Genomic DNA, 24,405 nt, shown 5'->3' on the forward strand with positions numbered 1-24,405 from the left:
CAGCCGCATAATGAGTGGGGCGCATCCGGGGTTCGGAGGCCGGGGGATGATGCTTCATGCGCCGGACCTCATATCGTATCGAAGCAGTTGAAACATGATACAGAGTAACACTCAATATCATACACTTGGGAAGCAAATGTATGAGGACAGATTGATGGAGACAAACCCTCAATGTGAAACTTACTGATCGCCAGCTTACGTCATCAGAAGCTTTGCCTGATGCGACAAGTCGGCACGAGCACGAGCACGAGCTTAGACATAGCATTAGCATAGCCCATCATCCCCTCGCGTCTGGTCTCTATTGACAACCAGATACAGGTCCAATTGACGCCTCGTTTCTTTCTTCTCTTTCATCCACAACCATTTGCCGATTCGTTTGTTTGCTCGTACTAGCCTATCGTTATTTGATTCGATCTCCGACGACACTCGCTTCCGCGCGCACCGCAACATGCGCCAGCACCAATAAACTCGCGTACCACAAACACCACCACAAACACCCAACACGATATACAACGGAGGACACCCTCCCCTAATAATGGCTTCAAATATGTCCCCGTTAAGCCCTACTAGCGACCGTCGATACTCGGACGATTCTATCTCTTCAGCTTCGACGACGAGTCTGGTGTTTGATAGGATACAAGAGAAGACAATGATGGACGCTTCAAGAGATAACAACGATTCTCGAGCTCTCGAGGACGATGATCCCCTCAAGGAAGAGGATGACCTAGAGACGGGTCCTTTCCTCGGTCCTGGAGCTTCGTTGCATCGTGAACCCATGGATAGAGGATTGCGACGCATTCTCATAATTGTCGGCTCTGTCTTTGTCGCAGCTTGGCTCATTGGTCTCGGCACGTTCCTCTACTTCGGTTCATATCATCATGAGAGCGATACCGAGCACGATCCTGATGCTGCGACGCGAGGTTCAGGAAAGGCCGTTACAATGGATCAGCTCTTCAGTGGCTTCTGGCAGGCCAAGTCGCACAGTATCAGCTGGATTGGCGGTCCTGATGGAGAGGATGGTTTACTGCTTGAGGTTGGAGCTAGCGAGAAGCCATATATCGTTGTCGAGGATATCCGCAACGATAAGGAGACCAGGTCACCCATCGATACAGAAGTTAAAGCCTCCAAGTCACGAACATTGATGAAGGACAACTTCTTTGTTTACGAAGGAAACCAATACTCTCCCGAATGGAACGAACCCAGCCCCGATCTGAAGAAGGTCCTTCTCGGCGTCGAAAAGAAGAAGAACTGGCGTCACTCTTTCAGCGCCACCTATTTCATTCTCGATGTCGAGACTCAAGAAGCTGAACCGCTCGTCCCTGGCAAGCCTGATGCTCGAATTCAGCTCGCTACATGGAGTCCCAAGAGCGACGCCGTATCATATACTCAAGACAACAACTTGTATATCCGAAAGCTGGACGATAAGAAGAATGTCGTCAAGATCACCAAGGATGGTGGCCCAGAGTACTTCTACGGTATTCCCGACTGGGTCTACGAGGAAGAAGTGTTTGGTGGCCGCAGCGCTACATGGTGGTCTGACGATGGCGAGTACTTGGCCTTCCTTCGCACAAACGAGACGGGTGTTCCCGAGTTTCCAGTCCAGTTCTTCATCAAGCGACCCAGTGGTACAGACCCTGAAGAGGGCGAAGAGGCGTATCCCGAGGTTGAGCAGATCAAGTATCCCAAGGCTGGTGCGCACAACCCAGTTGTTGACTTGCTCTTCTACGACGTGTCGAAGAAGGATGTTTTCTCTGTTGATATCGATGGTGCATTTGCAGATGATAATCGCATCATCAGCAATCTTCTATGGGCGGGTGGCAAGGCTCTCGTCAAGGAGACCAACCGTGTCAGCGATGTTCTCAAGGTCGTCCTGATCGACGTTGGTTCTCGCAAGGGCAAGACTGTCAACACCATTGACGTCGATAAGATTGACGGTGGTTGGTTCGAGATCTCCCACAAGACAGCTTATATCCCTGCCGATCCTGAGAATGGCCGCGATCATGATGGATATGTTGACTCTTACCTGCACGAGGGCTATGATCATCTAGCCTACTTTACTCCTCTCGATAACCCTGAGCCTATCATGCTTACCAAGGGTAAATGGGAAATCGATGATGCTCCCTCAGCAATCGATCTCGCAAACAATTTGGTCTACTTCATCGCCGCCAAAGAGTCATCTATCCAGCGCCACGTCTACTCTGTCAAGCTTGACGGTACCTCCCTCGAAGCTCTGACTGACCCAGAGACCGAGGCTTACTACGATGCTTCCTTTTCGAAGGGTGCTGGCTTCGTCCTCCTGTCATACCGCGGACCCAAGGTTCCCAGCCAAAAAGTCATCTCCACACCTTCGAGTGTCTTTACCTACGAGCGTGTCGTCGAGGACAACTCCGAACTAGCCGAACGTGCCCGGCGCCACGAGCTTCCTGTTATGCAATACGGCACCCTCGATCTTGGTGGTGGTGTTGAGGTCAACTACGTTGAGCGACGTCCCCCTCACTTCGACCCGAAGAAGGAGTACCCTGTCCTCTTCCAGCAATACTCCGGTCCGGGCTCTCAGTCTGTTACTAAGAGATTCTCAGTTGACTTCCAAGCCTACGTCGCCTCAGCCCTTGGCTACCTAGTTGTCACTGTTGACCCTCGAGGCACAGGTTTCCTCGGCCGCAAGCACCGTGTAGTAGTCCGCTCCCAACTCGGTGTTCTGGAGTCGCAAGATCACATCGCCGCTGCCAAGTCCTTCGCTTCCCGTCCCTACGTCGACGCCGATCGCCTAGCCATCTGGGGCTGGTCTTACGGCGGCTTCACCACCCTCAAGACGCTTGAGCAAGACGCTGGACGCACTTTCAGCTATGGCATGGCTGTCGCTCCTGTCACCGACTGGCGCTTCTACGACAGTATCTACACCGAACGTTACATGCGCACGCCACAAGAGAACGCTGACGGCTACGACATGTCCATGATCGCCAATGCCACAGCTCTCGGCAGCAACAAGCGTTTCCTTCTTATGCATGGTGTTGCCGATGACAATGTCCACTTCCAGAACTCACTCACACTTCTTGACGAGCTTGATCTTGCAGGTGTAGAGAACTATGATGTTCACGTTTTCCCTGATAGCGACCACAGTATTTTCTTCCATAACGGAAACCGCATCGTGTATGATAGTAAGTTATTTCCTTTTGACACAGTGAACTCGGGCTGACAATTGCTCCTAGAACTTCGTAATTGGCTTATCAACGCCTTTAACGGCGAATGGCTCAAGATCTCTGACCCAAAGCCTCATAAGGATGGTGTCGAGAAGGAGAAGCGTGAGATTGATGGAGTGTCTTTGGTTTAGAATAGCATTTTGTACCAGTGTTTCTTTTTGAATGTGTCTGGATTGCATTATGGCAGATTAACAGTATCATCATGGCGTGTCACAGCGTTGCATTAAAGAGACAGGATAACAAAGACAAATCAATGTACTATCATACAACATACAGCAGTCCGACAGAATACATGCGTCTGACTGCGAAATTTAGTATCAAAACTTCGTCCTCCAGTCTACCACAAAAGCCCTTGAGGTCAATCGCTCGAAATCCTCCTTCAAACGCCCCCACGCGCAACTCGCGGGAGAAGCAAAATATGATTACAGGATTCTGTATCCTCGCCAATAGACTATCCTTTTCTGATATCCGTAAGCGGGTACGAATCCATTTTGAATTTATTCTCCTGCTCATGAAGATACTGATTATGCGCTACCGGTCCTCGCATATGATAATAGGGAAGGCAACGCCACATCGGTACCGGTACCTGCATCTAGAAACCGTAGCCGGTGGGCTGCGGCGCGAAGCCGTTTGCTTGGCCATATGGTGCAGGCGAGGGTGAAGAGCCCATGCCACCAGGTCCAGCTGTGATCATGAGTCTAGAAGCGCCGAGGATTGGTGTGTTGTCATCGGTCTTCTCCTTCTCTTGCTCCTTTGCCTTGCGGGCCTCATTGTCTGCCTTCAGAAGGGCGAGGTCCTTCGTTTGCTGGGCGAGCATGTTGATCATGTAAGGCATAGAGAAGTCCATGAGGCCGTGGCGCCATGAGAGCTCCAGAACAAGGTCAGGGCGGATGAGCTCGTAGCAAGCGTACAACATGCCGGTGTAGCATTCGCGGTGGCCAATATCGACGAACTACAGATGTTAGTATATTACAGATTTCAGGGTCTCGAGTGGTACTTACATATTGAAGGAGGTCGCTGACAATCTCGGTCTTGGCAGAGAGGGCAGCGGTCTCGATGGCGTCCTTGTACAGCTTGTCCTGCTTAGACAGGGCAATAGACTTCTCCCATCGCTTGTTCTTGCGGTAGATGGAAGCAGCGATCTGGCGGAAGAAGATGAGGTCATGCTTCTCCAGACGGCTGGCCAGCTCAGTAGCATCGTAGTTGTCATAGTTCTGAACTGAGTCACGTAGGGTCTTGTAATCCTCCTCCTCGATGAGCAGGTCGTTGACAGCCTCGTTCACAACACGCTTGTTCTGAGTTTGCACGTTGAGCAAGAAAGGCTTGATGAGAGGGAGGTCATCGTTCTTCTGGAAGATCTTGACGACGCGGTTAACGTCAATACGAGGAGTAAGGGTTGCAAGAAGATCAGTGATGAGCGAGGGATGCTGCTCAACATAGAACTTGATAGCACGGTAGTAGATCTCCAGGTTGGCAACCTTAACCACGATCTCCTTGAACTGCTGGTGGTCCCAGGAGTTCTCGGGTCGCTCGATGACGGCAAGAGCAGCGTTGTCAAATTCGTCATAGTGGTAGTAGCAGAAGACCAGCTCGGGCCAGAGGTTCGCTTCCTCGCAGGCCTTGATCATCTTGGGGAGATTCATGCGAGACCAGAAGATCTTGATGTGCTCCATGAGGCGGTCGGGGTGGTACTTGGAGAGAGCGATACCAAGCTCAGTGAACATTCCCATGTGGGCTCGCTCAAGGCCAAGACCTTGCTCGAGAAGGCTGATAAGCTCGTCAAAGTAACCGTTACGCTCGTACTCCTTTACTAGGGTCTGGAGTTGCTCGGCATCGACAATCAAGTTGAGACCGCAGATCTGGGCAAGTCGGAATTCCTTCTTCTGCACGCAGGCCTCGTGAACCTGCTTCCACACCTTGATGTTGTTGGCCTTGCGAGCACACTCAACGGCGGCTTGGTAGTCACCGAGGTGAACAAGAGTGGTTGCCAACTTGGCCCAGTTAGAAATGCTGGTATAGAAGATCTTGGAAGCCTCGAACAAGCCTTCCTCGTAAGCCTTGTCACCAGACTCCTCAATGTTAGCAACGTTGGTAGCTCGGAGGAAGTCCTCAAGCTCGGAAAGCTGATCAAGGCGAGCATAGGAGAAAGCCAGAGCAGTGTCGATGGCGGGCTCACGGAGGGTCTTGCGGCACATGCGCAAGTACTTGACGAGATCCTCGTTCTTGCCGGCATGAGTAGCAACTTCGATGACTTCCAAGTAGTTGCGAGGATCCTCAGCCTTAATGTAGGACTCGATAGCATCAGAAACACGAAGACCATCAAGCTGAGCCTTGGCAACCTTGCTCCAGACCTCAGGCAGATCAACCTCTTCGGCATAACCCTGGGCACGGTCGATGCTGACCACGTTCTCGATCAAGACGTCAACAGCGGCAGACTTGTTATCAGCCTTCTTGTAGATCTCGAAAGCTTCCTCAAAGAGGCCAACCTCAATGCAGGCAGTGGCGATTTCATCGGCGTTGTAGTTGTCGAGCTTGTGAATATAATCCATAACACGGCCCTTGTCAGCTTTGGCAGCGGTGAACATAAGCAAGTTCTGAAGGTTCTGGTTGTCACTGAAGGGTGAAGGCTCGAGGACAATCTTCTCAAGAAGCTCAATAAGCTCCAGAGGGAGATCATTCTCAAGGAAAGCAGCAACAGCCACAGAGACCTTCGAGGGATCATTGGCCTCGGGAACCGCGGTCGCGGTAACTTGGTCAACAACAGATCGTCGGTGAATGTTGTTCTCGCTCAGCACGAAACCCCACAGCTCAGCATCAGATCGCTCCAACAGATATCGCGCCTGGGCTCTGTACATGGAGTTCTCGTTTGTGATGTTGACGAGCTCCAAGTCATTCTGTCCCTTGGAGTAGGCAATGTAGGCCAGGTTGGGATCACGCTTCTCACAGTACTTTCCGACTGTGAGAGTGTCGTATTGGTCGTTTTCCTTCAGGAACTTCTCCGGGTTATTGTTGGAATCAATATAGATCTTGGCAAGAGCATTGAAAACAGCTTGCTGCTGGTTACCCTCGTTAAGAGTCTTCTCGAGGAAAGGCAAGAGAAGCTTGAGTCGGTTTCGAGACTCGACCTCAGAGACAAGTGAATCAATGCTGATAGCCTGTGCGTTAACAGTCTGCAACAACTGCTTAATGACATTTTCGTCGCAATCGACATCCAAAAGGCCTCCGATGACTTCGGGAGCTCGTGTAGGGTTCACCGACTGGACGTAGGTCTCAATAGCGGCAAATTGCTGGTTCTGGTACAGGTATAGAATCAGATCGTGAACGAAATTGAAACGATCGCAGACGATGATCAGAGGAAGCTGCTCGGGCAGCTTGGCTTCCTTAAGGAAGTTCTTGACCTTCTCTGGGTTGTACACGTTACTATCGCGGCACAATCGCTCAACTTCATTAAACTGGCCCATCTTGGTAGCAGCCTCAATGTACTTGAAGTGCACGTCGGGGTCCTCAGACAGGTTCACGATGCTACCGAGGTAGTAGAACAGACCCTCGGCAGTCTTGTACTTTTCGAAAAGATCAATCAGTCGAACAGCTCCCAGGAGGTCGGAGTACTTGGTGGCGATGGTAACCACTGACTGCAGGTTTTGGCGAATGTTCGTCTTCATCATAGCATCTAGGCAATCAAGGGATTGCTCGACAGAGAGCTTGCCGAAAAAGGTGGTGAGCCAATCGGGGTTGAAGTTGGGGGAGCCAGGAATGTTGACAATGACGCGCTTAATGGCCTCAGGGTCCTCATAGAGCTCCAAAGCCTTCTGAGGAAGGTTGGCCTGCTCGCAAAGTTGGGCAATGCGAGACTTATCGAAGTGAGTGAACATCTCATTGCCCAGAATGGCCTCGGCAACTTGAGGAGCATGCATAAGGTTCATCTCAAGTAGTCGGGTCTGAAGGCGGGCATGTTCAGGCTTGTTCTCCTTCAGCGCATCCAGGAGGAAGGCAGTGGCTTGTTGGATCATACCCTGCCCTTGGAAGATGTCGCAAACACGCTCCAAATCAACCAAGGAGCCCTGCTCATTATTAGCCAGGGCACTAGCAAACTCGGCACCCTTCTCAGGGTTGATACGAATGATGTGCTGAAGAAGTTGGATGTAATCAGGTTGATAGCCGGTCTGAGCCGAGTACGGGAGAATCTTATCAAACTGGCCTGTCTCAGCAAAACCGGCAACAACCTTTGCGGGAACCTCCGCCTTGAGGTAGATGGTAAGGGCCATGTTCATATCGTAAGGACGGACCAAGTCTCCGAGCGCCTCAGAGCAGTCCAACTTGCCTTCCTTCAACCACTTCTCGAGCAAATGCTTGCGGTTCTGCTGAAGAACGGGCTGTGCAAGCTCGAGGGTCTCCTCACGGTTCAAGGCACCCTTATCCAAAAGCATCCCGAAGTATTGAAGTGTGAAAGCCATCTGACCAGGTTGAACAGGAAGGCGCTTGAACTTCTCAATAGTCTCGGCGCTTCGCAGGAAGCCCCGCGGGGAGTTGGCGGCAACCTTAGCAGCCTCCAAATAGCTTCCCGCGTTGAACAGCTGCTCGAATTGGCGGGCGTAAAGGTTATCAGCACCCGGAAGTCCAGCTCTTGAGGCCATCTTGATAGCCATCTCTGAGTTGGCGGGGTTCTGAAGAAGGTACGGGATGATGTTGTTGTCGTCGATGGTCACGAAAAGAACTTGACCCTTTCGGTTGATGCCGACAATACCAGAAGAGCCGTCGTCCGTGCATGTTGTGAAAATCGTCTCGCTCGAAATTCGGTTCATGTAGATGCACGAGGCAGTCTCGAGATCATAGAGGTGGATAAAGCCGTACTTGGTCACCATGTAGATGACGCCGTACTTCTGAGAAACCTGGAGAGCGACGGGGAAATCGTTGGTGGCTTCGGGGGGGAAGAACATGTCGACCGCCTTCTTTTGGAAAACCGGATTCGACTCGGGGTGATCGACCTCGACAATGTGAAGCTTCGCGCCGGTTGCCGTTCGTACAGCGAAACTGAAGAACTTGGTATCTTGGGGAGCACCTTCTAGGCGAAGGGTACCGAAGGCGGCGGCATGGCCTTCTATGGCCTGGCTGATTCCACGATCCTTAGAGTAGAGCTGCATGGCACCAACCACACGGCCCTGCTGGGATGAAATGCCAACGACTACCATCCACTTGCCATCGCTGTTAACTCGGTAGTTGATAATTTGGCAGCCCTAAAGTAACACTGTTAGCACTGATGTCGGATTAGTCGCAAATGAAAGCGGCTCACTTGAAGGTTATCATTACGCTGGAACACCTTGACGGGGGCATCTTGACCCGCATCGTAGACATTCCAGTGGAAGACGCTGGTTGTTGTGACAAGACCAAGCTCGTTCTCGCTGATCCACTTCCAGAACTGGACATCCTCGTTCATGGTGCAGGACTTGAGCTTCTTCTTTTGCTCGAGATCGAAGATCTGCAGTGTTCTAGACTGAGCCTTGAGAGCAATAACTTGTCGGTTCCAGTGCATGATGGCACTGTCGGCCTTGATTGGCCGACGGGTGACGTTGTTGCCATTCTTGAGCTCGATGATAACGACCTCAGGTTGGGCAGCTTCGTTCTTCTTTTCTCGCACACAGACGTAGGAGTCGGACTCGAGTGTCTAGCCTCTAGTTAGCTTATGACGTTGTTTATTGCGACCAACTAGCTGGTGGCAGGTTTCAGGACGTACGCAAGAGTTGAAGCCAATGCTCTGTGTGTCCACGCCAACATTGGCGAGCTGGACAAGCTCCTGAAACTTGATGGGCAGAGTCGGCATGGCGCCGGTGTGGCCTATGATGAGGTAGAAGGGACCTTTCTCAAATCGACGCTCCTAAGCTCGAGTTCGGTCGAAAGACTGGGAAGAAGAATTGGTATCGATCTCGGATCGATCGTCAGTAATTATGCCGGGGTTGCCTACGGTTGGCGCAGTGTGAGCTTCCATATGCCGCGTGGCAGGAGACGAGATTTCAAAGTAAACAGAGAAAGCGCGAGGAATCGAAGGGAAAGAAAACAAAAGCGACGACGTGGAGATGCGAATTCCGCTGATGGGCGCAGGCGAATTAGTCGTCGAGACGGAGAGGATGAGGAATGGGTGTTGGAGGTGTGTTTTGGTTAAAGGAGAGAGCAGGAAGAAGGTTAGGTTAGGTCCAGGTCACTTTGGGTTACGTTACCTGTTCTGTTTGGAAGGAGCCACAGGTACAGCTGCATTGAAGTGGAGAGTGGAGGTGCAGCAGCACTGTAGCCAGAGCAGAAGGTACGTATCGCATCGAAATACGGCGGCCTGGGGAGCTAGTGTCCACTGGCTAGCAGTGGCCCGACAGTGCCAATGCTGACAGCCTATTTCAGGAGCCAATAATTAGCCGAATGGCGCCTTGATTTTCCGAGCCGGCCGAGATTGAGTCAAGCAGGCTTTCGTCATCAAACAAATCAAGGGAAAAGGGGAAGCATGAATCACTGAGAAAATTACCCTGGACCTATCAATTTACTGGATAATTTAACACGAAGGCTTCATACCAGTGGCTGATATCTTGCTAGAACAGTGGTCGCTGTCTTACTACATATAGTGAAACTCGATTTGATTTTCGTTCAAATTTGTGGTTAAACTTATTCTGGCTGAGAAGCTGGCCGCAGCCTGTAGCACAACAGCTTATGCCAAGTCACGGCATGCTGCGTGTGCAAACAGAAGTAACAGGGACGCTCTGTTAATCAAGAGTTCGATAGAAATAAGCAAAGAAAAATAAAACTCGAGAAAACATTCTTATTCGTTTGTGATCCAGATCATAGTTAGTAAATTACATGCTATTTATTTAACCTGAATCCTAAGACACTATTTCAAGGTACACAATTTCTTATCCAGGCAAACCATATCCTCATCCGCTTGATATGTGCCAATCCATATTCAAACACCAGTTCAGACTTTATTCGCCCAAGCTCAAACATCCAACTACGATATATGTTCGCGATCAATATGATGTGTGACAGCAGCCTCATCTCCTTCAAACCCTTCACAAAACGGGCACTTGACCGTCTCAACAACAGCGCTCGGCGCACTCCCTAAACCCTCATCAAAATCCGGTATGAAATCTGCCAAACTCCTTGGTGGAAGCCCAGTAGCAAACTCGTCGTCTCGCCTCACATCCGTGTATCGCATAGTAAATCTTGTTGACTGCGTTTGACTTCCTGTCTCTCCCGTTGCTGCAGTAGTGTTGCCCATTCTCTGTACTCGGCCCACCTGACCATCCTGTAGTCGCACTTTGATACCTCGTGGATGATTGCCCCGCGTGAGGATATCCTGCACTATTCCTTTTGTCTCTTCTCCTGTGGGCTGGTCTTCTTTCAGAATGATGAATACTGAAGCTCCAGGGATGACTTGTTGTATTGTTGGGATTGTGCCTGATGCTTGCTGTGGTGTTGCAGGTGCGCGAGATGGCCGTGATGAGCCTCCTCGTTGGTTATTCTGCTGTTGACGTGGGGGGCGAGGTTGCCGATTTCGAGGCCGATTTGGCCGGTTCATCGTCGCAAAGAATGATGTTGAGCTTTTGGATAATACAAAAATGGCTTGTCTTGCTGCCCCAAAACGAGATGGCAAATAAACCAAGGATTTAGGGAACACAATTTTGGTGAGGTTAAAGCTGATTTGATGATGCATGAATAACAAATAAGGTATTCAGTGTTTCCCTCATGAGAAAAATTACCCTAAAGCACACCATGACACAGCAAAAAAAGCATATATCACTTACAAACACAATCAACATTCGCAATTAGATTATAGTGAGAATGGAGGATTAATTTCATTATAATGATGTAATTAAGTTGAGATTGTCATACTATTGCCTCTAATCATATGGCCCATGCTTTTCATTGCACAAAAACCAGCCATTCTATGTATGCTCGAATTTCCATATCGTGCTTGAACCTCAAAGCCTTTGCTATTTTCTCTTCAGGCTTCATCAGGGACAGGGGAAGAGCCGGGCTTCTTCCTGATATCCTTCCATCCCATTCCAAAAGACGAAAGAACCATGGCACACGACGTGCCTACAGCAAGCAGAAACGTCGCACGCACACCTCTAGAGTACGACCACAAGACCTGCGGTAAATCTGCTCCTGAAACAACTTCACTGACTGCTCCAGCACCGGCATCGATGATCATGTCAGCGTTGATATCGGGAAGTCTTGCGACAAGCTCATTGCGAAGCTCATGAGTGAAAATGACATTCGCAGCTGTGATAAAGATCGCACTGCCAAAGGTTTGAGAGAAAGTCAAGATCGCCATGGCTATAGGAGTAACATCGGCACTCGTGTTCGCCTGGATAGCGATAATGGGCATCTGTAGACCGAGACCACGTCCAAGACCTATCAGAATCTGATAGCCGGCCCATGTAGCCGTTGAAGCGTAAGGGCTCATCGAGGAGGCTAGACCAAAGCCGATAGAAGAGAGAATGGCGCTGGCTGTGGCGAATGGAAGATAGTAGCCAACCCTTTGAGCTGTTACTGTTAGCTGAAGGACTTCGGGTTCCATACCAAGAGGACTTACCAAGAGCGCCACTCGCGACAGCTGCGAAGATGACACTGAGAATACTAGGGAGAAGATTGACACCACTAGTGAAAGGTGAAGCATCTTTAGCCGACTGGAAATAGACAGGAAAATAGTACGATGCTACCATCACCGTAGAAAACAGAAACGACTGTGACAGGCATGAAGCCCAGACCTCCCTTGTGCGTACAATTGGGAGAGGAATCATGGCCTCTGAACCAACGCGATGCTCCCAGTATACAAAGATGATGAAAAGAACACCGCCGCCACAGAAGAGTCCAATGACAGTTGCAGAATCCCAGGGATACTCAAGACCACCCCATTGGAGAGCTAGTAGCAACATCACTATGCTAGGGCAGAACAAGACGAAGCCGGTGAAGTCGAGTTTCGTTTTCAGAATCTGCATGGCGCTTTCGTCTCTATTGGCTCGGTGATCAGGCATATGGACGAACAGAATTAGAACCGCACAGATGGCGCCGATGGGAAGGTTGATGTAAAAGCCTAAATGCATAGTCAGGATTTGTATACGCTTAGATCAAGGATGAATATGACTTACACCATCGCCAAGTGGTATACTGAGTGAAAGCGCCTCCTATCAAAGGGCCACTGATGAGTCCCAGCTGAGCAAACCCCATGATAATACCAACAAGGGACGGACGCCTATGAATAGGAACTGCCTTCGCAATCATAGTAAGAGCACCATTCTGAATACCAGAAGAGCCGATTCCAGCAACGGCTCGGCCGATAATCAACATAGCAGACGACTGGGCTACGCCGCAAATAAGACTGCCAACTTCGAACACGAAGAACAACGCTAAGAAAGTCCACTGCAGTGTGTGAGACTCTGTACTATAAGTTGGGCTGGAGCTTACTCACTCTTGTGTTGAAGTACATGTATATTTTGCCGGTAAGTGGCTGTAGGGCAGCACTGTGACATATCGTGGTCAGCAAATGTAGGAGGATTCAACCTAGCGCTGACCCTACCTAGCAAGATTGTATGCACTGGCATACCATCCTATGTCCGGCAAAGAGTGAAAGTCCGAAGTTATGCGCGGAACAGCCTAAATTTCCTTAGTATTGAGTGAAACTCCAAGGACTGAATGTGTAAATTACCGTTGAGATGATGGACATATCCAGCAGCATTAAGAATGCAGCAAGCGTAAGGGATATCATCATGCTTGCAAGCTTCCATCCTGATATCCATTCAGTTTCCTCCTCCTCTGTTGTGAGTTCGCCATCGCCATCTTCTGATTTCTTCGGCTTCTCGTCTTGAGTGGGTTCGTTCAAGGTTGGTGTATTTGAACGCGATTCGGTCTTTTCATCATCGCCGCTGATGGTTTGAGGCTCGCTACGCTCTGTATTTGATGTCGGCGAAGCCATATTATCACATTCAAAGATAGACCTTCAAATAAGGATGCAGAGTTGGTTGAGCCTTGAGGCTTTCAAAAAGTTGCCTTGCATGATGGGGACACCGCATTTTTAAACAATTTGATGAAACAGCCATATAAGACATAAGCACTGTCTCCCCTAAGGAATTCATAGTGTACTTTCTAGTCCAGGGTGCATTTGTTGTGGTGTTAAGGTTGAAAGTGGTGTCAACGGAGTTGGTTATCACTTCTGGAACGGAATTCCGCTCAACCATTGAGCTCGCTTTTCTTGGTGATTTTTTTCAGATGGATTCGGTGCAATATTATTTCCCGGTATCCATGCGTCAAGATACTAAAACTCCCATGGCCCAAAAACGTCGCCCATCCAAGTTACATCGCCAAAATCGATCATATTAATGTTCACCATCTCCATGGATGCCTGAACCGTTGAAGGTGGAGGAGGTGTTGGCACTGGTGCACCTGCTCCTTGATTTGTCGGTATCGAAGATGCATTTCTGAGGTGCCGTGATAGTGTAGGTTCCCATGAAATTCGAATGTTGTTCATAATCTTAGCCCCCATAACAAACACCGTTTCTTCACCTTGACTTGCTTTCATCTTGTAGACAGAATCCAGCCGTGTGAAGAATTCAACGACTTGGTCCAGTAGTACAAGTAAGTCTGCTGTATTTCGGACAAGCTCCTTGTCCCAAGCAGGATCCTCAGAAGTAGTAAGTCGATAGAGGGCGATCTGAACCTGTGACAGCTGGATATAGATTGCAAAAGGTGCTCCTGGAACATCTTCTGGAGTTATGCCAAAGAAAACGTCGTACCATGATCTTATTGCTTGAAGGCAAGAATACATGCTTTCGATTCGCTGATTGACTGGGATGTTTTGCATAAAGAGTCCGACGGAGTTGATTTGAATCTCTGTCGCGAGCGAATGTGCTTGCAAAACCGCTGGAATCTGTCAGTATGCTTTGCGCCAAGAATGCATATCAGACTTACGGGTTATAGGCATATTCGCTGGTAATCCGTCTCGGACTGCTTGAAGTTTGGCAAGTAAGCTCCTTCTGAAAACATACGTGGGCGCCGAAGATGACTCGCCCATAACATCCCGAACGAGTAGTTTCTGTGCCTCGTCTGCGACAAGCTGATACCTGACAAATGCGACCAGAAGCTCGTCAGATGGACATAGTTTGTCTCTTTCGAGAGCTTCCAGGCAATCACTCATATGTGGTGTCCATTGAAGAGGATCCATCTTGCCGACAAATGATGACATGCTGTACGGGTCAGTAAGATTATAAACTGAGGGAATGCCACTTACACTGAAGTTAAAAACCACAGTGACACAACAGCTCGCCTTTCTTCTTGAGTGCGTAGCCGAGGTGGAGGGGGTCGTCCTCCCCACATCTTGAAACATATTGTGAAGTACTGTTCTTCAACAGGGGCTTTGGTAAGACCAAGATCATATGCAAGTAGGACAGCCATTTGGCAAAATGTGATGATAAACGGCCTGCCTGGACTTGAAGTGGTGGCAGCCCTAGATAGCTAGCGTCAGAACATGCTACGACGAGAAGCTCAGTGATCAACTAACCATGAAATGTAACATATGAGTCCCTGAAGGCAGTCCATAGATCTCTCATGGTTTATGATAATTCTCGTGGCGATTTCTTGGCGAACTTGATCTTTCATCTTCATCTGCTGCTCAACACACATAGAGGTGATGTTCATGATACATAACCACAGGAATGGCTTCTCTTTCCGGAGAGCCGCGGCTGTTATATCATGTGGTAAAATCATGCAAGGAAAGTTCTTCAGCCATTGTTGGAATTTTGCCAGATACATTTCGGCCTCTTCTGGGGTGGGATCAAACGAGGTGGAGGGATCTTCACCAATGCTGGATGGGGAGGTATTGGGGTGAGTATTGGCTGTGCTTCTTGAATCATAATTAGGAGGCACAGTATACGGACGAGGATAACTTTCTGAGGAGGAAGAGGAAGCTGCAGCAGTTGCTAGTGATTCTAACCGGCTAGTGAGGTGACCCATGTTGGAGGAGTTCATCAAGGGGCTGGAGTCACCGGGACCTGCGGAGTGCAAATGTCCATTTGACGGCTGAGAAGCGCGCAGAATAGTGACGAGGTCTTCAAGTTTCTCTTCAAGTTGAGCGGTTCTAGAAGACGTTGACTTTTTCGCAACTCGTTTTCGCGAGGTTGCCATTGGCTGACATGGCTTGCCAAGACGATGGCATCTTTCACAATCCTGGCCAGAAGCTCTCAAGATACACTTGCATTTAGCTCTTTGACATGCAGTGCAAGCTCTTCCATAGCCAGCGGGAGTCCCTGTCGTACTAGAGGCTGCAGAGCCTGACAGTTCGGGTGGTGCCATGGCTTTGGTTGTGTAATTGCTGCGCCAAGAGATCTCGCGTACGTAAACAAACAAACAAACAAACAAACAAAGAAGTGATGAACAAATTCCGGTTGCGCAGTAGGGCTGATAGGAATTCGAGAATCAGTTTTGAAGGGTTTTGGCATGGGAATTGAAGGAGACCGGAGTTAGGGAATTCCGGGGGGTAAAGATAACGGAGTTCGGAATTCGATTAAATCCGTATTACTATATCTAAGCAGTCGCAATTCTATGATGACCCGATGAAGCCATTGATTCGGGGAGATTTAGCCAGGTTATCATGTATTATCAATCAGAATGGCTCCGTGCTGATTTCCAATATGTGACGTGAATGATTCTGTTCTCATAGTCAGATCCCTACGGAGTCTGGCCAGCCTACAGAGTAGTCTATACGCCGGAGAATTCACTAGCAGTAGGCTTATCTCTCACGAGCATGACTTATTGGAAACTTTTCATCATGTGTAGTTAGATACTAACTGATCTCCCCGTTGAGACTCTTATACACCAATCTTTGACACTTATTTCGCTATTTTTAGACTTTTTTTTCAGGGCTTCTCAGTTTATACTATGTCGGATATAAACGATTTGCTTGATCGACATTACCGTATGGTTACTTCTACCGGCGCAACCCGTTATACAAGCATGGTCAGCCCTTGCAAACTTTAGGATGTTTAAAGAAGACGAACAAGCGATGTGACTTGAAGGAGGAATATTTTCTCTCAATTTGAGTTCAAGACGATCTATTCAAGCAACATCAATCTTATCTAAAGAATAGGGTACAACAATATCTTTCGTCGTTTGCTTTCCTGGTATCAGATCTCAGGGTTACATTACAAGCCAAATCCGCCTTCCCTTAATTGGTCGTAATGTCAACCAACACGATATATAATTGGTTGGACATATCTTAGCTCCAGGGGCCAATCAAAGCCGGTGTTTCCCGCTCTTCTCAATTAACTAACGTCACAAGCGTATCTCGGGTCACTTTACCTTGTAGATTTCTTCTCAACTCCATCCTCATCGCCGACATCGCAGTTCCCAATAACCATAGTCAACCCGGCAAATATCAACATGGCAGTTCCTTCTGTCGCAGCAGCGGAGATGCTGCCTCGATTCCTTCTTCCTCGTCTCAGCTGGGGCGCTCCGCTCTCCGTATCAAGGGCGACCAGGCCATTTGCCTCTATCCCTTCTAGGGATCAAAGGAGGTCATTTGCATCAATCCAGGCTGGACCTGTTCCTAGACGTCGCTCTCCTCAAGCTGAAAGTCCTATTATAAAACGAGCATTCCATGCGACAACTATCAGACAACGAGATCATCACTTCGATACGCTCAAATTTGTTAAGCGATTACAGGGTGAAGGGTTCACTGAGGAGCAGTCGGCTGCGATGATGAAGGTGCTGAACGATGTTATTGAAGAGAGGTGTGCTCTATCGTTTGAACATATACTATGTCCATACTAACTGACCATACAGTATCCAAAATCTCACCCGAACAATGGTACTCCGCGAAGATGCAGCAAAAGCAACGTACACTCAAAAGGTCGACTTTGCCAAGCTGCGTTCCGAGCTTCTCTCCGCCGATTCCACCGAATCCAACACGACGCGTACAGCACACGAACGATTGACAAACGACATTGCCAAGCTCAGCAACCGACTGCGCGACGAGATCAGCCGTACACAAGCTAGCGTGCGCCTCGACCTTAACTTAGAAAAGGGCCGTATTAGGGAGGAGGCTGTGGGCCAGGAGCTCAAGATCAAGGAGACGGAGACAAAGATTGAGCAGGAGGTTGCTGCGCTGAGGGAGAAGCTCGAGCAGGTCAAGTTCCAGACACTCCAGTGGCTTATGGGTGTGTGCACCGGTTTCGCGGCGCTGCTACTTGGTGCTTGGAGATTGCTCATGTAAAATTTGGGTGCATTGGGTGTTGGTTGGAGTCAGGCGGGTTGGGGTTGTATAAACAGTGTCATGGTTCACCTTAACCGATAGATTTTCTAGTGTCTGAAATCAAATTTGTGCATAACATACCGCTTTTGCTAGCTTGAACTGATGTGAATCAGTTCAATTCGCCTTTCTCTAACAAACTCCTCCCACTCAAATATTCTCTAGTCGTGTCTTCATACTGGTTTTCATGGTTAAAGAACTCTCAATGGCGCCTTTTAACAACAACTTCAAGGACTCAACAGAGCACACCCCGCCCCCGCCCCCACGTCACCCCGCCATAGACGGACATTGTATGTCCTTGGATCGGGATGTATTGTCTGTCGGCCTGAAAGCCGAAGGTCCTTTGATAGTCCGACCGGACAAGAGAGATCTGACTCAATATTGTGATAGATATAAACCCATTTCAAGGATCTCCAAAGCCTCAATCCTTTTCCCCATTCTCGATATTCTTCAAAATTGTTCAATATGGCAGATAAACCCAAGGTTCTCTTCCTAGGCAGCACCAAACAGTAAGTTCTGTTCCTACCTCAAGGAACATGAACATTTTCTGTTCTTCTTTCATGGGTATCGTAGTTAACATGTTGCTCTAGAGCTCATGAGGAGTTTGCCTCGCTCTGTAAGATCGTGGAACCTGTCTACCCAAAGTCCACTGAGCGATCTGCCTTTATAGAAGAGACCAAGTCTGGTGCTTTCGATGGAGTCAAGGCTATCTACCGCACAAGCAAGTCTGTTGACATCACTGGACTCTTTGATGCTGAGTTACTGGATGTGTTGCCCGAGTCTCTCAAGTTCATTTGTCATAATGGTAAGTTCTCGGAGTCTACCGTGACTAGATTTACTAAGGAACTACTCTAGGCGCCGGATATGACCAAATTCATGTCTCAGAGTGCACTTCTCGTGGTATCCGCGTCTCAAACACACCCACAGCTGTAGACGATGCCACGGCTGACATCACTATCTTTCTTCTCATCGGCGCCTTGAGAAATATCTCATCCTCCATCTTCACTCTACGAGAGGGAACTTGGCGGGGTAACCCTCCACCATCGCTTGGTCATGATCCCCAAGGCAAAGTGCTAGGCATTCTGGGCATGGGAGGCATTGGTCGTAATGTTGCACGCAAAGCCCGCGCTTTTGGCATGACTGTGAGATATCACAACCGCAGCCGTTTATCGCCTGATCTAGAGGACGGTGCTGAATATGTTGACTTCGAGACACTTCTTAAAGACAGTGATGTGTTGAGTCTCAACTTACCCCTGAACGTGAGTCCAGGCATGATTGGGATATCCTCGGGATTCTGAACTGACCGTTTACAGCCCAAAACCCGACATACTATTGCAAAACCTCAATTCGACATTATGAAGCGTGGCATTGTAATCGTCAACACCGCTCGTGGTGCAGTGATGGACGAAGCTGCTCTCGTGGAAGCCCTTGAATCAGGACAAGTTGCTAGTGCTGGTCTTGATGTCTTTGAGAACGAACCAGAGGTTCACCCAGAGCTCTTGAAGAATAAGAACGTCTTGCTTGTTCCACACATGGGAACGTGGACTGTGGAGACCGAGAGACTGATGGAGGCTTGGGCTATGGACAATGTTCGTCTTGCAGTGACAGAAGGAAAGTTGAAGAGTATCGTTTCTGAGCAGAAGGATCTGCAATAGACGGTAACTCTGTCTGCACATCATAGCCTTAGCGGTGTAAAGAGGCTCGGAAAGTATAGAATGGGCGAACAAAAAATAGATAGCCCAAATGAAGGTCTATTGTGTTACACACAGACCCCAAGCTGATCTAAGACTTTGAGTACTTGGGATGAAAGTCTTTCATCTCTTCTTACACTAGATCGGATGGTAGATTGCAAATGACCTTATATCTGCTTAATTGACTTATAGTTGGCTACCTTAAATTGAAACAACTCAACGGTTAAAACAAGCCCGGTAAAACAACAAACCCAAAATAAACCTAGAGCACAAGCAATACGTGACGGCTTCACCCCAAGGCTACGTGGAAGTGACCCAACCTTCACACAGTAGATAGTCAGAGGATACCATTATGAAAGAATCACATGAGAATCAAGTGTTAAGAGTCAGAATATCTCCTTTTGAAGTTCTACTCTATCCTGGCCACGGTTGACGGGCCTGCCTGTATCGAGCTACTATCTCATCCATCCCTATGGGGGAGGCCTCGTCTTGGTCATATCCGTCCAATTCATTCCATTCATCATCCATTTTTATAATCTCGAAGGGGGGAATCATGATTAGCAAAAAAGCCAACGCCATTTTGTTGAAAAAGCAAGATTTTTTTGCCCCTCCCTGCACCCTGCGAGGAGTCTTCTCTTTGATAATTTAGAGAAGTAACCCAAATAAGCAGAAACAAAGAAGAGAAGAGAAAAAAAAATCAGAAAACCGCAGATGTCCTTGTAACTCTCCCAACCCATATGCCATGCAAGTTCATGCTGTTGAAACTAGAATTTTGCCGATTGTCATGTCGACAGAAGAGGGAAAAGTTCGTTACACGTAGGAATCCAGTTGAAGGATCCTGGGTATTGATTACACACGCTTAGTAGCGGTAGATATCGGCCTTGAAGGGACCCTCAACGGTGAGGCCGAGGTACTCAGCCTGGACCTTGCTGAGGGTGCTGAGCTCAGCCTGGCAGTGGTCAAGGTGGAGACGGGCGACCTCCTCATCGAGGATCTTGGGGAGGACATAGACACCAACGTCGAGCTTGTCGGTCTTGGCGAACTCGACGTACTTCTCACCCCAAGCCTTGTCGGCGGCCTTGTACAGCATGATCTGGGCAAGGACCTGGTTGGTGAAAGAGCAAGACATAACGAAAGAAGAGTGGCCAGTAGCACAGCCAAGGTTGACGAGACGACCCTCAGCAAGGAGGATGATGTGACGGCCGTTGGGCATGAGGAAACGGTCAACCTGGGGCTTGATGTTCTGGACAGAGCTGGCGTTGGCCTTGAGCCAAGCAACGTCAATCTCGATATCGAAGTGACCAATGTCTGTTTACCAATGTCAGTGATGAATCATTGAGTGAAGGAGTGATATAACTTACTGCAGACGATGGCGTCGTTGGGCATAGCCTCGAAGTGCTCGCCAGTGAGGATATCACGGCAACCGGTGGTGGTGACGAAGATTTGACCGACCTTGGCGGCCTTCTCCATGGTGGTGACTTGGTAACCGGCCATAGCAGCCTGGAGAGCGTTGATGGGGTCAATCTCGGTAACGAGGACGCGGGCACCCATGCCGTGGAGGGCCATGGCGCAACCCTTACCGACATCACCGAAACCGGCAACGACGGCGACCTTGCCAGCAATCATGACATCGGTAGCACGCTTGATACCGTCGACAAGGGACTCACGGCAGCCGTAAAGGTTGTCGAACTTGGACTTGGTGACTGAGTCGTTGACGTTGATGGCGGGGACAAGGAGCTTGCCATCCTTGAGCATGCGGTAAAGGTGGTGGACACCGGTGGTGGTCTCCTCAGAGACACCGAAGCAGTCCTTGAGCATCTCAGGGTACTTCTGGTGAACAAGGGTGGTCAGGTCACCACCGTCGTCGAGGATGAGGTTGAGCTTCTTGTTGTCCTTGAAGGCAGTGAGCTGCTGCTCGAGGCACCAGTTGTACTCCTCCTCGGTCTCACCCTTCCAGGCGAAGACGGGGACACCAGCGGCGGCAATGGCAGCAGCGGCGTGGTCCTGGGTGCTGAAGATGTTGCAGCTGGTCCAGGTAACCTCAGCACCGAGAGCAGTGAGGGTCTCGATGAGGACGGCGGTCTGGATGGTCATGTGAAGGCAGCCAGCAATGCGGGCACCGGCGAGAGGCTGGTCGGCAGCATACTTGGCTCGGGTCTGCATGAGACCGGGCATCTCATTCTCAGCGAGCTCAATCTCCTTGCGGCCAAAGGCGGCCAGAGAAAGGTCAGCGACCTTGAACTTGTGGGCGGGAGCAGACATGATGAATGGATGTGGAGGAAGGGATGAAAGGATGGATGAGAGGAGAAGGAAGAAGAGAGAATAGAAAGAGAAGAAGAAGGGACTGAAAAAGTTGAATGGGAAGAGGAAGAATATGTAGGTTGTAGAATCAACAACGAGATAACATTGGGCGGGGCAGAGAGAACTGCTTCTATGGGCTGAGAGCCTCTGGAGGGGCCTGGAGGGGGAGGGGTTGACCAGGGCCCAGCAGTGTCAGTGGGGTTTTTTTTCGCGGGCGGTGAAGTCGATGGACGGGCAAAATGAGGGGCAGAATTTTCTTCTGCCATTGAGGCCCAGCAATTTTGAGGCGGGGCAGAGCAGAAATGCACTCCGAGTCCAGTCGATCTTCAGGCTAGGTACTTGTAAGCGGGTGGTTGGCTGGGCACTAAACCTGGTACCCTCGAGAACCTGGCGGTTTGAAGCGCCAAAAGGTACCTCCGAGTAAGAGTGGATCTCAGGGACTCGGAGAATCCACCAGAGGAAAAAATAAAGAGGAGCTTTCTCATGATGGGAAGCTCCTCCAGGCCTTGGTACGAATACGGGACTAGTGAGAAGGGGACCACGTTGATTTTTCTCATTCAGTGAGTGGGCAAATAATTAGACATCTTTTTTACTGTCTATAGCGACTATCTGCTCATCGATTGATCACTCCGACTGTGCATAACTTGCTTCGTACAGATGCAGCTTTGGCTGACCTTGACCCTTGATATTCCCCGCTCGGAAGCCGAGCACCGCTTCACGCGAACACTACGGGTCATTGATCGTCTGCAAGCTACAAACATACCGACTAATCTGTATATCCGAATATTCTGAGGGGAGAGTCAGCTCGGAGGCACCTCTTTGGTCTCGTTATAAGACTCAGGATGGTACCAGACTCATCACTTCGTCTCATATATCTTTTCGGCGTGTATGAGATGAGATATTTATAACATGAAACTCTGGTCTTGGATCAACCATGAACCACTTCAAATCCCGAGATTATTTGCCGCGTTCACTGAAAGACAAAACAACAAAGCGACGGTACCAATAAACTTCTAAACGTAAAATTGTTTCAATGCTCTCAGACTTTGAGAACTTGTTTGCAGGCGCTATCTACGAAGCCAGCTTTTTATGACCAAGGCAATACTACAGTCGTGTCCATCTCTTCGTGACTCTTCAACATCAACACATCAACGTCAGGCTGGCCCATCATGTGCTCATCAAGTGCTCCTCTCTTTCTCTCAACGCTTTAAAATCTAGACCAGCACTCGATATTATTCGACATTGTCCGGAACGCCGCCAATGCAAACCATCACTGAGCGTCTCGTATTCCTGAAATCCCTCGAGACTTTTTGAAATCCCCGTCTCGCTCGTCATCCATCTATTTTGGCATCAAGTTCTCCCGCACGGCAAACATCTTGGCACTGACGTTGGCTGTGAATCCATCCACCTGCTTGCTGTATTGCTCCACCTGCTTCGCGTTCAGCATACCCTCCAGTCTGCTGGGCTCCTGGGGAAGCTTGAACAGTCGCTGCCACTCATCCTCGGGAAGAGGAGCCTGCTTGGCAGCAGCACGTTGGGCGTTCTCAGCCTTACGCTTGGTCTGCCATTGTGTAATCTTGGTCTGCTCACGACCGAGTTGTCGCTGGTAGAATTGGAAGTTGTTGAGGTCGGTATAGTGAGACTCGATGCTCTCGAGCAGAAGATCGCAGGTCTTCTCGAGGAAGGGGTCGATCGCAAGGTCGAGGTTGTCGATAGAGGGGTACAGAGGAGGCTCGAGAGCGTTGCGGTTGAGGTCATCCAGCGATGAGGGTTGCTCAATCTCGCCCTTCACAGGAGCGGAAGGAATCTGGTGGAGGAAGGTTGTGAGGAGGTGAGAGTTGTGGACGTTGACAGGGACCTCGGTGAGGATATCCTTGAAGGTGAGCTTAGACTTTTGCAAGCTGTTACTGGTCAGTATCTCTGTCTCCGGTCGTGGCAATAACATCATCGTACCTCTCGGTTGTGAACTTGCCCTCCTTGTAGGCGCTCATGAAAGCAGGGGACAGGCGGAAAGCCCGGAAGGTCAAGTTGCCCTGAGAGCTCTTGCTAGCATCGTGGACGAGGGCGACAGTGTTCTCGTTGGCGCTTTGGTAGTGGAACTGATTCTCGATGAAGTTCAAGTTGACAAAGTTGCCCATGGTGGCACTTGTGTACCAACCAACGTTGTTGGCGTCGACGTTGACCTCCTTGAGATGTCGGATCATCTCATTTTGGTAGTGAATGTTGTTCTTCTGTCGGGGAGCAGCAGCGGCGATCTGCGAAGCATCGTTCTGGTGGCTGTCGGTCGTAGCGGGGTCGACGGTAGGGAAAGGGAACGTGTTGGTGACCTCGAGGAGACCCTCGTTCTCCATACCAACAATAGCTCCAGTTGCAACAGAAGGGAAAGCCGAAGAGCAGTGCTTGGCAATCTTCATGATAACCTACACCACCGACTGAGGTCAGTCCCATTACTCTTTACTCGTACTTCCAGAGGGGGTCTCAAAGACCAAAAGGTGGGGCATATTCAACTCACCAGAGCCTCGACTTGAACGGCCTGGAAAGGCGCAGCAACAGGCGCATCATTGGGAGCGTCCGCCATATTGACAAAAATTCGGGAGGAGATATTCACGGTGACGCGAGAGAAGGAGAGAGGTTCGGCGCTACGATCGCGAAAGGGGCGGGTGGTGTTGCAAGGCTTCGGGGCTCTGAAGGTGGGAATATCGAAACTTTTCGTTCGTGTACTCATTTGTGGGCGTTGTGGGATGTCTAGGCGGTGAGGTGTGGCAGATTATATATCCCGCGCCTGACGCTACAAGCCGATCTACTATCTTCTATTATCACCATCAGGTCAAGCATACGACGGCCAGAAAAGTTGCCTTATTTACTCTAATTTACCGATATTGCGCTCGATATCATGATACGGAATGGATGTGTAATTTATCTCTCTTATGCC

At 49.4% G+C, this 24,405-nt stretch overlaps 9 protein-coding genes across 9 annotated transcripts; 3 read left to right on the plus strand and 6 right to left on the minus strand.

Moving 5' to 3' along the window:
* Positions 1 to 441: 441 nt before the first annotated feature.
* Positions 442 to 3,562, plus strand: FOBCDRAFT_296990 (dipeptidyl peptidase IV N-terminal region-domain-containing protein). Its single transcript, XM_031188711.3, has 2 exons — positions 442 to 3,158; positions 3,210 to 3,562. The coding sequence occupies exons 1-2, from the start codon at positions 536 to 538 to the stop codon at positions 3,329 to 3,331; spliced, it is 2,745 nt and encodes a 914-aa protein (XP_031035976.2). The 5' UTR covers positions 442 to 535; the 3' UTR covers positions 3,332 to 3,562.
* Positions 3,437 to 9,455, minus strand: FOBCDRAFT_321916 (uncharacterized protein). Its single transcript, XM_031188709.3, has 4 exons — positions 8,932 to 9,455; positions 8,491 to 8,862; positions 4,202 to 8,434; positions 3,437 to 4,152 (listed from the first exon to the last, which is right to left on the minus strand). The coding sequence occupies exons 1-4, from the start codon at positions 9,016 to 9,018 to the stop codon at positions 3,793 to 3,795; spliced, it is 5,052 nt and encodes a 1,683-aa protein (XP_031035974.1). The 5' UTR covers positions 9,019 to 9,455; the 3' UTR covers positions 3,437 to 3,792.
* Positions 9,456 to 10,013: 558 nt separating this feature from the next.
* FOBCDRAFT_229185 (uncharacterized protein) lies at positions 10,014 to 10,881 on the minus strand. The gene has a single exon (XM_031188708.3). The coding sequence runs from the start codon at positions 10,753 to 10,755 to the stop codon at positions 10,186 to 10,188; it is 570 nt and encodes a 189-aa protein (XP_031035973.2). The 5' UTR covers positions 10,756 to 10,881; the 3' UTR covers positions 10,014 to 10,185.
* Positions 10,882 to 11,031: 150 nt separating this feature from the next.
* On the minus strand, positions 11,032 to 13,454 carry FOBCDRAFT_47394 (major facilitator superfamily domain-containing protein). Its single transcript, XM_031188707.3, has 6 exons — positions 12,889 to 13,454; positions 12,760 to 12,836; positions 12,652 to 12,703; positions 12,332 to 12,602; positions 11,776 to 12,276; positions 11,032 to 11,726 (listed from the first exon to the last, which is right to left on the minus strand). Exons 1-6 carry the CDS (start codon positions 13,153 to 13,155, stop codon positions 11,182 to 11,184), a joined length of 1,713 nt encoding a protein of 570 aa, XP_031035972.2. The 5' UTR covers positions 13,156 to 13,454; the 3' UTR covers positions 11,032 to 11,181.
* On the minus strand, positions 13,325 to 15,667 carry FOBCDRAFT_47390 (uncharacterized protein). Its single transcript, XM_031188706.3, has 4 exons — positions 14,737 to 15,667; positions 14,467 to 14,682; positions 14,148 to 14,422; positions 13,325 to 14,099 (listed from the first exon to the last, which is right to left on the minus strand). Exons 1-4 carry the CDS (start codon positions 15,525 to 15,527, stop codon positions 13,495 to 13,497), a joined length of 1,887 nt encoding a protein of 628 aa, XP_031035971.3. The 5' UTR covers positions 15,528 to 15,667; the 3' UTR covers positions 13,325 to 13,494.
* An 854-nt stretch (positions 15,668 to 16,521) lies between these two features.
* On the plus strand, positions 16,522 to 17,562 carry FOBCDRAFT_229190 (uncharacterized protein). Its single transcript, XM_031188705.3, has 2 exons — positions 16,522 to 16,963; positions 17,016 to 17,562. The coding sequence occupies exons 1-2, from the start codon at positions 16,614 to 16,616 to the stop codon at positions 17,443 to 17,445; spliced, it is 780 nt and encodes a 259-aa protein (XP_031035970.2). The 5' UTR covers positions 16,522 to 16,613; the 3' UTR covers positions 17,446 to 17,562.
* Positions 17,563 to 17,822: 260 nt separating this feature from the next.
* On the plus strand, positions 17,823 to 19,600 carry FOBCDRAFT_229192 (D-isomer specific 2-hydroxyacid dehydrogenase). Its single transcript, XM_031188704.3, has 4 exons — positions 17,823 to 17,990; positions 18,072 to 18,286; positions 18,337 to 18,740; positions 18,795 to 19,600. Exons 1-4 carry the CDS (start codon positions 17,947 to 17,949, stop codon positions 19,134 to 19,136), a joined length of 1,005 nt encoding a protein of 334 aa, XP_031035969.2. The 5' UTR covers positions 17,823 to 17,946; the 3' UTR covers positions 19,137 to 19,600.
* A 326-nt stretch (positions 19,601 to 19,926) lies between these two features.
* FOBCDRAFT_47412 (Adenosylhomocysteinase) lies at positions 19,927 to 21,559 on the minus strand. The gene is made up of 2 exons (XM_031188703.3): positions 20,534 to 21,559; positions 19,927 to 20,480 (listed from the first exon to the last, which is right to left on the minus strand). The coding sequence occupies exons 1-2, from the start codon at positions 21,432 to 21,434 to the stop codon at positions 20,032 to 20,034; spliced, it is 1,350 nt and encodes a 449-aa protein (XP_031035968.1). The 5' UTR covers positions 21,435 to 21,559; the 3' UTR covers positions 19,927 to 20,031.
* Positions 21,560 to 22,812: 1,253 nt separating this feature from the next.
* FOBCDRAFT_242578 (uncharacterized protein) lies at positions 22,813 to 24,051 on the minus strand (the record flags this gene model as incomplete). The annotated part of the gene is made up of 3 exons (XM_031188702.3): positions 22,813 to 23,374; positions 23,427 to 23,893; positions 23,986 to 24,051. 3 exons carry the CDS (start codon positions 24,049 to 24,051, stop codon positions 22,813 to 22,815), a joined length of 1,095 nt encoding a protein of 364 aa, XP_031035967.3.
* Between the last annotated feature and the right edge of the window lie 354 nt (positions 24,052 to 24,405).

Source organism: Fusarium oxysporum, chromosome VIII (assembly GCF_013085055.1).
Source record: "Fusarium oxysporum Fo47 chromosome VIII, complete sequence".
NCBI lineage: Eukaryota > Fungi > Ascomycota > Sordariomycetes > Hypocreales > Nectriaceae > Fusarium > Fusarium oxysporum.